Source organism: Oratosquilla oratoria, chromosome 29, assembly GCF_046742065.1.
Source record: "Oratosquilla oratoria isolate Oo_2021 chromosome 29, ASM4674206v1, whole genome shotgun sequence".
NCBI lineage: Eukaryota > Metazoa > Arthropoda > Malacostraca > Stomatopoda > Squillidae > Oratosquilla > Oratosquilla oratoria.
This window is the reverse complement of record NC_134805.1, coordinates 20,437,477-20,451,162: the sequence shown is the minus strand read 5'-3', so window position 1 is coordinate 20,451,162 and position 13,686 is coordinate 20,437,477. Positions and strand designations below refer to the sequence as shown.

Below are 13,686 nucleotides of genomic sequence, written 5' to 3'. Positions count from 1 at the left end.
CAAATGCGTAAGTAACCACTAGGAAAAGTAAACTAACGAAGCAGAGCGCTTTCGTATAATTACATCTTCAGTGCAGATACAAGGAAGGAATTATAATTCCTTCCTTGTATCTGCACTGAAGATGTAATTATACGAAAGCGCTCTGCTTCGTTAGTTTACTTTTCATAGTGGTTACTTACGCATATATGTACATATATATATATATATATATATATATATATATATATATAAGATTCTTGGATGCTAACCGTCGGGCCCTGGTGTTTCATTAACTTTGAGTTTGTCTATACACCTTTTAGTTTTTTCTTTTGTTATATTTACCGTAGTGAGTAAGTTTACCCCAGACTTTTCACAGGTTTCAGTTTGGAATTCACTTTGGGGTGTTTCGTTTACGAATACCGAGCTAAAATAATTGTTTAAGATATTATTTAACTATACCTATGCATTTGTTCATGTATTTTGTTTGTTATTTACATTATTATGATTTTCTTTTTATTATTATTATTAATATGATTTCTTTTTCGCATCCGACCTGGATGTGGATCGGGGGGGTCTCCTGTCGGCGTGCTCCGCCTTTGTAATATACATATACATATATATATATATACATATACACTCTCACACACACACACACACACACACACACACATATATATATATATATATATACATATACACACATATATATAACCTAAACCTCCATCCACAGTCCCTTCCTTCATGCTAATTTTACTTACACAGACACCCACTCGCAAACATAAGCACACATATTGACCAGGTTTAGGGGCATACGGGTATATCTGCTGGTTCTCTCTCTCACCCAGTCCTGTCCCGTTCCTCTCCACACGTACTAACGCCGGAATGTCAAACATCAGAAAGAGCAGCAGGAGAGTCAGTCCGCTCGGTAGGGTTTCTCGTCCGCGGGAAAGAGGTCAATCCACGAATATTCTCGAAGGACAGATCTGTCCCAACCCCGTGAAGGTCAGACGCGAACCTTGCTCTTCCCGACGTCCATGTCCTAGAGTAGTGTTTCCCAACCTTTTCAAAATGATTACCCCAAGATTCAATTTCGCAGTTATCAATTACCCCCATTGAACATATACCCGGTAATATTGAATGTTTTTTTTTTCGCTGTCACCTGTTGAACTACATGGGCTATATAGCCCGCTATTGGCTGTATATATCTAAGGATCTAACACAAATGCAAAATTTTCCACTTTTATGTATATCAACATCATCATGAATGCAGAATATTCAATACAACAATAATAATACATATTATTCAGTGATCACTTTATGTGATCTTCTCACACAGAACATCCATTACCCCCAAAAAATATGGGTCCATTACCCCACTGGGGTAATTTACTCCGGGGTTGGGAAACACTGGGCTAGAGCGTTTCTATACGTTTTTGTTTGGAAGGAACAACCTCCTTATCCTGAAGGAGGCAGCTGAGGACGTGTAGGTAGGTCCCTAAAGTCTGAACGAAGCGGGAAGACGAATCCATGTCGTGGAGCGTTTCTATACGTTTTTGCTTAGATAACACGCTTTTAGAGAAAACTGAGTGCGAGAAAGACTTGTGCGTTCTAGTGAGTCCGGACCTTAAAGCCAGGAAACAGTGCATAAGCGCCAGGAATAAAGGTAACAGAGCATTAGGTTTCATTGCTAGGACGGTAACGAATAGAAGTGCAGAGGTGATTATTAAACTCTATCTAGCGATAGTTAGACCCATCCTTGACTATGCGGTACAGTTTTGATCTCCGTCCTACAGAATGGACATAAAATTCACTAGAATCTTATGTTTGCAAGGAACAACCTCCTTATCCTGAAGGAGGCAGCTGAGGACGTGTAGGTCCCTAAAGTCTGAACGAAGAGGTCGATTCCAGTTGAGGGGAATAGGAAAAGGAGGAGCGAAAAGGACAAAAAGAAACTCGAGGAAATTGGGCAACATAAACACAAAGCATATCGCCCCCCCCCCTACCCCACAAACCGCAAAACATTCTTCTACTTCCAGAATGGGATTAACTGTGAGATAAGAACACCATAATGGTGTTCCCTTTACGCTTATTTTTTTCATACATTATCATGACTCAGTGGTTACGGGTGCGTCTGGCGACCGCCGGGGGGAGGTCAGGTGCTTCATTGTGGGTTCGAATCCCGCGCGTTCTTAGATTTTCAGCAGATCCTGTTACCTGCCCCAATAGAGCAAAAGTGACGGCTTCAGCCAAAGCTACGTGCCTCCTGGCGTAGACTCATCTCCAATTATCATTAGGTTATTATTGTTTTTATTGCTATCATTATCATCATCATCATCAATTTTGTCAATGCGCGCATGTATATGTAAATCTACAACATACATTTATGTTCATATGTATGTATATATGTATGCATATATACAGTATATATATATATATACATATATATATATATATATATATATGTGTGTGTGTGTATGTGTGTGTGTATATGCAAATATATGCATATATAATATATATGTATATATATCATATATATATAATATACATATATATATCATATAATATATATATATATATAACATACACACACACACATATATATATATATATATATATATATATATATATATTATATTATATATATCAAGGACTACTATTACACAGGACGTGCGCACCCAGATCCCTGGGTCCGTTAGCGGAGGCCATTGCTTCCTTTGTAACCTAATATTTTATTTTGGACAAATATATCAAAACCAGAAACCTAACATTGTATATAGGACAAATATATCAACTATTGGCTTATTCAATGCAGTATAAGTTAATATAAACTTTTATAGTGAAATAAGCTATTTTTAAGGCACTGTTATGCTTTGAAATGCCAATTTTAGCCGGACTTAACAGGTATTATTGTATGAGGTTAGTGGACACCAGGGTTGGCGATTTTTTTTTCTATCTTTTTAAAAAAAATATAAAAAATCGATTTTTTTATCTAAATCACATTGATTTGATTTAAATAGCTTTTTTTTTTATAGATTTTAAATATTGTGGGATTGCTATCTAATATGCGATCTGATTGCTAAAGGGCATTTTTAGCATATCAATATAAGGAGCAGTGTTATATAGACTTGCAACAAGTATACAAGGAACGGTATAAGCCGTATGTGAGGACGGTATGCTCAGGTTCACTCGATTCCTCTAAGAGTTTTCTCATCTTGGTGACATTTGCTGCATTGTCTGTCACAACATTTCCAATGTGACCACCAAAATCTTGTTCAGCCTTCTTGATCGAACTTTGTACAAGTTGTAGATGATATTCAGCACTGTGAGGTTTCCCTGATGTGTCTATTGTGTCAACTAAATAAATCTGACAAGTGGATGTTGTTAGAGTGACACATATTATGGGCTCATTATGGATGTTAGACCATCCATCAATTGAAAGACATACAGTTTCATTATTCAGGTCATCTGCACACTTTTTATATTCCTTTTCATACACAAGATCCAAGTACTCATCAGCAATATCTTTTCTGGATGGAGGAATATAACCTGGCCTCAGGTTCTGAACCACCTTGAGAAACTGAGGATGCTGAACAAGACGAAATGGTGAATTTGTAGCAAATATAACTCTTGCAACTTCTTTGTTGAGATTTTCCTTTTGAGAGGCTGAAGTTTTTATGATAAATCTGTCCAGAGATGTTGATGACTTTCTTTTAGATGAAAATTATTTAGCAAAAGTGGCGCCTGTGGAGGAGTCTGATAGTGACCTTTTTAATGGTGGAGTCAGGTTTGCAGATAATTCAAGTGGAGCCGATGATGAAGGGATTGAAGCTGTTGATGCAGATTCTGAAATGGAAACAGAAAATTTAAGCATATTGCATAATTCATAAATGAATAAATAAGTGAATGAATACAGTGTGATTTAAGCTACTTTTGAGTACAGTAGTTATTTGTTTTAGATAATGATCATATTCACACAAGCCACTAAATTATTTGGAAATAATTAACAGGATATGAAATAGGTGGGCTTGTAATTCAGCCCACACAGGATTCAGTCCACTTTTAAATTCACCAAATATAATGGGTTACTTGGGTTAGGTTAGGCTAAATCCCTTTGGGCTGAATCCCATGTGGGCTGAATTCCAATGGAACCTATGAAATATATTACACAATGTTGAATGAAATGAATAACAATCATCTAGGCCCCAAAGTTGAGTGGATACAGTATATTATAGTGATATAGTCATTACCCAAATTTAGAAGTAATGAAGTTGAAGTATCATCTCTTTAGGCCTTCACATTTTTATTGCACATGCTCTCCAATGTTCACCAAATTTATATAGTTGCGTATGAAAAGGGAGAAATGCACACAATATAAGTAAAATTATTTACCTGGGTCATAAATTTCTTCTTCTGTATGCTGTGGCTGACCTTGGCATTTACCTCTGTGAGATTTTAATCTTGACACAATGCCCTGTAGTTCCTGGCTGCAGTCTTTCCATTTAGCTCGGTACCCTTTGCCAGAAGTTGTTGGTAGTTTTTCAAAATAATTCCAGACAGGATAATTTTTTCTGCCTGAAGGAACCACTCTGCCAGGTCCAGAAGACATCCTTCCTGGTTGATTCCAAAGCAGCAACTGACTCAGTGAGAGGCTGCTTACCTAGAACAAGTTTCAACAAGAATCTTGTTGAAACTTGTTGTGGGCTGCACAGTGATATATATATTACATGTAGGCTTATACCGTTCCTGTATACTTGTGGCAAGTCTATATAACACTGCTCCTTATATTGATATGCTAAAAATGTCCTTTAGCAATCAGATCGCATATCAGATAGCAATCCCACAATATTCAAAATCTACAAAAAAAGCTATTTAAATCAAATCAATCTGATTAAAAAAAATCGATTTTTTAATTTTTTTAAAAAGAAGAAAAAAAAAAAAATCGCCAACCCTGGTGTCCACTAACCTCATACAATAATACCTGTTAAGTCCGGCTAAAATTGTCATTTCAAAGCATAACAGTGCCTTAGAAATAGTTTCTTATATCACTATAAAAGTTTATTAACTTATACTGCATTGAATTAGTCAATAGTTGATATATTTGTCCTATATACAATGTTAGGTTTCTAGTTTTGATATATTTGTCCAATATAAAATATTAGGTTACAAAGAAAGCAATGGCCTCCGCTAGTGGACCTATATATATATATATATATATATATCTATATATATATGTAAATGTGTGTGTGTGTGTGTGTGTGTGTGTATATATATATAATTTTTATATTTATATAAATGTATATATGTGTGTGTGTATGTATACACACACAACGGCGAGCCACACAACTGATTCCAAATACAGAAATTAAATCATACGAAAAATCGACTTAAGCACATGAATCTGTTTTCCCTAAAAAAAGCGTAGACTCAGAGGTGACTTGATACAGGTCTTTAAGATTTTAAAGGGAATTGACAACATCAAAAGTGACCAAATTTTCACATTGAATGAGAATCAGACAAGAAACAATGGTCTCAAACTGTCCGGAAATAGATTCAATTTGGAAGTAGGTAGAAACAACTTTGCCAACCGTGTAGTTAATGAATGGAATAAACTTCCTGCACAGGTAGTGCAATGTAGTTCAGTTCGAAGCTTTAAGAATCATTTAGATAAATATCTAAGTAAGATGCTGTAATTATTATAATTTATGTTATATTATTTGTTTTTGTTTTGTTATAATTTGTCTGTCTGATTTTCATTTATTATTAGTTATATGTCAATTTATTATCATTTACTATTTACCTGTTTGTTTGTTATTCAACTATACCAATGCATTTATTTATGTATTTTAATTGTTATTTACATTGTTATAGTTTTAATTTATTATTAATATGATTTTTTTTTTTTTTTTTTTTTTGCATCCGACCTAGATATGGATCAAAAGGTCTCCTGTCGGCATGCTTTGCCTTTGTAATCCTTTGTAATATACATGTATATAATCATGTATATGTATATATATATATATATATATATGTGTGTGTGTGTGTGTGTGTATCTATGCATGTATATATGAGTATATGTACGTATGCATACGTACGCACATGCATCCATGCATATATCCATGAACGTAAATACATGTTTCCTCACACGCATGCATATATAGCAGTATACTAGTATGTCAATTTCAGCCATCTGGCATTATACACAGGGGGACGCGTCGTTTCACTCACACGCCGATACCACTCCCAACATTTTCTCCGAACAAGCTCCCATGTGGAGACAACGCTGAATAGGATCACCATCAGGGAAACGTGCCAGAAGCCCATATAATCGAAGTGGACGTTCACGAATTGTACTGGTCACCGGCGACGACTGACTTATTGGTTTGGCACATAGTTACTCCAGCAATATCCTATGGTTCTCTGAAGGCACTTGCTACCAAAGAAGCCGAGACGCCTTTTCAAGTCAGCCTTTAATGCTTATGTCTCAAAACTATTTGGCAAGACAGAGAGCACAAGTGACTCGAAGATTCGGTCGAGCGAGTCCGCAACACCACGGGTGATTAAATTCCTTGATGTGACCCATTAATGTTATTCACTACGCTTCGAAAGTACGTGAAGCTCTCTGAGACCTTCCTGCCCTCGCTAAATGCAAGGACAGGGTGAACCGCGTTTTCCAATAAAATTCCAGACGACTTGGCCTTGATTTTTGCCCCAGGAGACCTGCGTCGGAGACTTCGCAAGAGATGACAGTATCGTCGGCAAAGTCGAGGTCGGTGTCTTTTAGTGTTCCCCGTGGATGCTTCGCAGTAACATTGATAGACATCTATGCCCAGTACCATTCCCATGCAGGCGCTGAAGTGTAACGGTGGGGATCCAACCTTGCATCATTCCTGAATTAACCTGAATTTCAGAAAGAGGGCATTCCTGCTTCACACTTCACAGTAACCTCCCCAAAGTATCCAGAGAAACTTAACAATAAATGACATTTCCGATAAGTCCATTAGATTATGTATATATATATATATGTATGTATATACCGGGTATATACAGTATATATACTTATATATGTATATTTACTATGTGAATATGCCTACTTAAGTGTATGTTTATTCATGCATGTACATATGTATGCTTATGTGCAACATATGTATACTTGTGTAGATATGGACCAAAAGGTCTCCTGTCGGCATGCTCCGCCTTTGTAATCCTTTGTAACTTTGTAAGTGTGTGTATGTATCCATGAATGTATGTAAGTATAAATGGATGTAGGTGTGTATGCATGCTAGATCATGGAAGGCTGTGCATCTGTTCCTCAATAGGCTGAAATGAGGACGATGATACTTCAAGGTTCTCAACCTCACCCACTCCTTCTTCCTCGGTTACACCAAAGGTCCCTCTGATCCGCGCAAAAGGTAATGGTAAAGACTTTTATAAAGAGTCATTTAGTTGTATTGTTTGAAATATTTTCTCTCTCCTTTTCCTACAACCGATTTTATTTTTTCTTCTTCTGCAAAATTTACAAACAACAGCATCTCTGGATAATTCTTACCCAGCGCAGCAGGAAGTCGGGGTAAAGCAAACCGCTTGATGGCGAGAGATGCAATTTGAGCAATTGCCTCATTAGAGTCGACTTTTGCGAGCAAACGGTTGCTTCACAGATGCAAAAAAAAAAGAAAAGAAAAAAAAAGAAGAAAAAAAAAGTGTATTAACTGCTTCCGCTTAGGCGAGAGCGGAGTAATGGTGTTTTTTTTTTTTCTCGTAAAACATCGACATGGTCAGAAAACGCTAGGAACATGTCAAATGCCGAACCCTATGACCAGCTGAGACGTCAAGCCTTCCTCTACCGCAAACAAATAACAAATAGTAAATATGCAGGACAGTGACAACTACAAGAAGCCTTAGTTTGGCTGACCCAAGGAGAAACTCAGGCGATTTTCAATGACGCCATTAAAACCTCTTCGGGCTCTATGTGCTTTGCTGTGTCGTGCTGTGTATTTTAAGAACCGGTAACAAGGCGAGCATATTCCGTTACGAAACGGTGACAACAATGTTGTCATGGACTCGAAGTTGACACCCGTTACATAAGCTTAGAGAACAGAATATCTTTTTTATGTACTCTTGTTGAGTAACCGCGCCTGACCCATGGAAACAAACCAAATAGACACAGACATATTTTTAGTTGTTGGCTGGTTTCTATGGTTCTCTATACAGTTACTTTCCTTTATTCAAAATAATTTTTTTTGTCACCAAAACTGTACGAATGCATAGACAAAAAACATATTATTTAAGTTCTGATGTAATGCCATGGGTCAGGTACGGGAGCCAACAGCAATAGTGCTACATTTACATTTGATATATATATGCATTCCCCACCCCCTATATATGTGTACACACATACACACAATATATATGCAGTATATATATATATATACTATATATATATATATATATATATATATATATGCAATAAGAACACTAGGAACGTTTGTTTTATAGATGCAAGGTAACCACTTAAGAAAATAAACAAACGGATCAGAGCGCTTTCGTATATTACATCTTCAGTGTAAATTACACTGAAGATGTAATATACGAAAGCGCTCTGATCCGTTTGTTTATTTTCTTAAGTGGTTACCTTGCATATATATATATATATATATATATATATATGTATATATATATATATATATGTTGAGACATTCTGACAGGTTGACTTAAGTGGGAGTAGGAAACACAGGAGACTTATTCTAAGTTTATTCCTGACTAGTTTCGTAGGTATGCTTCCTTTGAGAAAGCATACTAGTCAGGAATAAACTCAGACTAAGACTCCTGTGTTTCCTACTCCCACTTACACACACACACACACACACACACACACACACACACATATATATATATATATACAAATATATGTATATACATATACATACATATATATACACTTATATACCTATATGTCTGAGCTAAGCTGTCCCATTTTCTCTCTTCGTGTCGCAGGTTGGGCGCTGTGGATGTGGCTTCGCGAGACCTGCTTCTCCCTGTGGATCTTCGTTGTGGAATGCTACTTCAGGATCAAACCCTACTTCCTCCTCGCCTGGCTCCACCTGACCACAGGTGAGGGAAGGCCAGGTGCCAGGGGATCAGAGGACCCGTTAACTTGCCACAGCAGCAGGAAGGAGGAGGAGGAGGAGGAAGAGGAGGAGGAGGAAGAGGAGGAGGAGGAGGAGGAGGAGGAAGAGGAGGAGGAGGAAGGGAGGAGGAGGAAGAGGAGGAGGAGGAGGAGGAGGAGGAGGAAGAGGCTGGCGCTCTACGACCTCTCTGGCCACAAGTGTCGTTATAATGACTGTAGAATGCATTAGTATTAGGAATTTACAGCTTTGTTGTAGTACATCATTGTATGGAATCCTGAGTACCTGAGTACATACAATTTAGGTAGTCACTAGGGGGCTCTTGTGGCACCCCTACGGACAAGAGTTGCATAGCATCTTTAATGATCAGATTGTAAACTAGTTTCCTCTCAGAGATGAATACTGATTAGTTAGTATAGTGCCCCATCCTTTCTAGTAACATCCTTTGAATCTCTAAAACTACAATGACTACGGTTCTTCAGGACAATACTGTTCCCAAGGATAGAAGCGCCGGTTTTTAGCGCTGAAATACAATAAAATCTTGTCTGATAGACAAATATACACACATATTCTTGCATACATACGTATATACATAGAGTTCAGAGTAATACAGAGCAGCAGCGATGTTGTACCTTCTACATGCATACATACACACATAAACACACACACACACACACACACACACACACACACACATATATATATATATATATATATATATATATATATATATATATATATATACATACATATACTTATACTGTATTTGTATATACATATATTCAAATGTGTATACATAAACGTATATAAACCTATACACATTAACACATTTGTTGTACACACATGAATACAAACATTCTTATACATAGTATATACTCATACTGTACATAATACTACGGATAGCCAAACATAAGTTATACGCATACGTACATACATCCACACACACACACACACACACACACACACACACACACACACACATACACACACACACACATATACATATATATACATATATATATATATACATATATTCTTAAATACAAAACACCCGAATTCATGTGTATTTACCTATTTACCTGCATATTTGCACGCATTTATCTATACACCCATCCATCCATTCGTTCATACATGCAAATTTTTATGTATAATTATGTATGTGCATAGATACCCCTTAGACCAGCGTTTCTCAACCTGGGGTGCTGATATCAATTATAGGGGGCGATGGGAAGTGATTCAAATATACATTTTCCTTTTTCCATCTATTGATAAGATGTTAGTTAAGGGATGATGGTCTCTTTAGATCTGACTACAGGGGCTGCTAAGGTAGGAAAAGGTTGGGAAACGCTGCTTTAGACTATCATAATTCCTGTGTTCTCAAACGTCATGTCCTGATCAGCTTGTCAGTGGCGCTGTAGATGTTGTGGGGCGCTTCAGTAACGACAGTTCCTTCTTGCAGTGTAGAGCAGCAGTGCCCATAGTAGCAGAGGGCAGTAACGCCACTCCAGCCTATGTAAGTAGTGGTGCTCCCCGCTTAAAAAATTGGGATGGTATACGGCTATCCTTTGTATATATACTAATAAAAAAAATTCCTGATGATATTGATCTAAATCGGACCGGAAATCTCTCCGGCTCCTGATTGGCTGAGAGTGGTAACGTCACGGCAACGGAGACGACTGATTAGCTGAAGGCGCCTGCGAGTGAAGCGAGCTAGCCCGAAGGGCCGAGACACCGCGTAGCAGGGTCGGGCGCAGCCTGTTGCTCGTATTAGTAATAATAATAATAATGATAACAATAATGATAATAATAATAATAATAATAATATAATAATAATAATAATAAAAAAAATAATGATAATAATAATAATAGAAAAAACATGCGTATTCGTCGACGTGCAACAGGGGTTGCTAATCGAATGGAAAACAATGTAGGGAATAATACGCATGCACACACATATATATGTATATACATACTCATACACACACACACACGCATATATACATATAATGCACACGGACACACGCATACATACATATACGCACACACACATATATATGTATGTTATACGTGCACATGCGCACACAATTTTTTTTCTAAGTATGCTTTTATTTTCCTTCATTGCAAAGCATCGTTTGTGTGGGATGAGGGTCACGTGTGTGCATCAAGTGTGAGACCAGAATCGAAGGGTGAGACGCCAAGCACTGTGGCGAATCTTGAGGTTTGTCTCGAGTCGCGGGATCTCCCTCGCTCATTCTGCGTCCCCAGGTCCTCCCTGGTCCATCTCGTTCACGCACCTCTCCTTCCCTCCGGCAGCGTTGGTGCCCTGGTGGCGGGACGTGGCCCCGCTCACCCTCTGGCTGCACCGGATGGTGCCCTCTCGCCCCGCCATCAACCTGCCTGTGGACCTGGCTGACGGCGTGACCCTGTGTGCCCTCCTCGAGGCCCTGGTTCCCGGGACCTGCCCCCGGCATGACCTCCTGCCCCCCGAGCTGGGCGCCGCCAACCTGCAGCTGGCGGGGCGCCTGGCCAGCACCTTCCTCGGAGTCACCCAGGTAGGTAGGCAGCGGCGGTTCTTCGTTCTCCAGCGTGCCCATGGATCCTCGAGAAAACGACAACTAGAAGGGCGTCGCCCATTGCGGGGAGCAAATCATGGACAAGTGCGCGTGCGCACGTATATCCCCAAGATAATGTTAGAAAGTCATGAAAAAGTAAATAGCACGTATCTACATAAGCATATGTATGTATATATATATATATATATATATATATATAATATATATATATATATATAGATACATGAATATGTGCATTGCGACACAAGCTATCATAATAAGTCAAGAACCACAATATCGTTAGAATTATACTATATACTCATACATACATATACACGCGCGCGCACACACACACACAGCTTAGGCATATAATGCATATACTGTACTTACATCGTACACTCGTTATTTCATATCAATTTGGCTTTCACTGAACAGTTCACTAATTCCACCTTTTCTCGCTCCCCCTCTGGAAAAAAAAAAAAAAAAAAAAAAAAAAAATTTACTGCCACAGACCATCTCGGAGACGAGCCTCCGGGGTGGAGACGTTAGAGCCGCGGTTCGATTCCTGCAGGCGCTGCGCTTGGCGTCGCTCAGGAGGAGCGTCCTCGGGGGACCCCCCGTCACGCCCAACAGTGTTACGCAGGCCCTCGGCGAGCACCAGGTAAGCTCGTGACACGTGACATGACGTGCCGGATGATGTATTTGTTTGGTTTGCTTATATATTTACTCTTTGTTTACTTGGTGATGTATTCAACTCATTCCTCACCCGTGTGTGGTCTATTGAAGTCTCCGAGATTTTGTAGGATCCCTTCTCACCTATTGTACTGCTTTGTGACTTCCTCCGTAGGTGATTGCCCGGGGGATGGGCCTGACCATGGCCGTCCGGGGACGACGGGCCAAGTTTATCCTGTACCTGACCAGCCCCCTGGGCACCGGGGTCGTCGTCGAGATCCGGTCGGACGGCGGGGACTACTGCAGTCACCACATCACCGGGCGGCACCGGCAGTCGCGCGCCCTCACCAGCAAGAAGCTCAGGGTACGTGAGAGGGCTCAAGAAAGAATGCAAGGAAATTGTTTACTTTCTGAAACGATCTCTCTGACCCCTTCAGAAGGAAACTGTTTGGAGTTGGCCAGAACGCAATTCCTGACAGTAACAGAAATTATCCAGGAGAGGTTAATGGAGATGGTCTGGTTGAGTCGTGGCTCCCCCTTTGATGGGTCCACATTCGTGTGGACGCATGAACCACGCATGCGCGCCCGTATCTCCACCCCACACCCACCTAAGTAAAATAAGTAGGATACAGTGACCATCGCGGCCTTTTTTCAAAGCTTTAGGATCCCGCCCTCTAATTGTGAAAGCTTTTACTCCTTAAAAAAAAAAAAAAAAAAAAAAAATAATAATAATAATAATAATAATAAACTAGGAATAAGTGTCCCACAAACACTCCGACCTGTTAAGAGAAGTATTTGCTCGTTTATTCGTTAATGTTGGCTTAGCAGGATTGCACTCAAAGCGATAAATCCAATGGGTTTTCGACTCCTCGAGGAGCTCTCCCCCTCCAGCCATCTGTACGAACGGTTAACCCAACCTTCCTCCTCCCTTTTCCCTTCCACAGGAGAAGCACAACATCCCCTTCGAGTACGACGTGCGTACCTCCGAGATCAAGATCTCTTGGATCCCCGTCAACGCCGGCAGGCACCGGCTGTCCATCATCTGGCAAGGGCAGCACATCGTCGGGTCGCCCTACACAGTCAACGTCGATGCCACGACTTCGCAGGTAATGACCAAATAAATAGGCTCTGGGGCTCTTCGTCGTCGCCTGCTGCTAGGATACTGGCCTTAACTTGATACCAGTCGTCTCAAATGTATGTACGAGTGTATATATATATATGTATATATATATATATATATATATATCTATATATATATATATATGTCTGGTAGGCATAATGTCCGGTAGGCATCATGTCCGATTGGCAAACTGTCCAGCCACGGGATTCAAGGCGGAACCCAACTCTTTTCCGAAGTAGCG

The 13,686-nt window shown here is 39.4% G+C and overlaps 1 protein-coding gene across 2 annotated transcripts in view; it reads left to right on the top strand.

The window, feature by feature from the left end:
• The window catches only part of LOC143040641 (uncharacterized), a 73,199-nt gene that overhangs the window by 18,386 nt on the left and 41,127 nt on the right, over nucleotides 1-13,686 (top strand). Inside the window, exons 1-6 of one of the 2 annotated variants that reach the window (XM_076211858.1) lie at nucleotides 8,971-9,087; nucleotides 10,561-10,614; nucleotides 11,415-11,653; nucleotides 12,165-12,314; nucleotides 12,501-12,689; nucleotides 13,270-13,431. In XM_076211858.1, the coding sequence (XP_076067973.1) occupies nucleotides 11,468-11,653; nucleotides 12,165-12,314; nucleotides 12,501-12,689; nucleotides 13,270-13,431 (687 nt within the window). In that variant the 5' untranslated portion in view covers nucleotides 8,971-9,087; nucleotides 10,561-10,614; nucleotides 11,415-11,467. Of the gene's footprint in view, nucleotides 1-8,970; nucleotides 9,088-10,560; nucleotides 10,615-11,414; nucleotides 11,654-12,164; nucleotides 12,315-12,500; nucleotides 12,690-13,269; nucleotides 13,432-13,686 lie in introns of those variants that run through there. The other variant, XM_076211857.1, reaches the window with a different exon arrangement.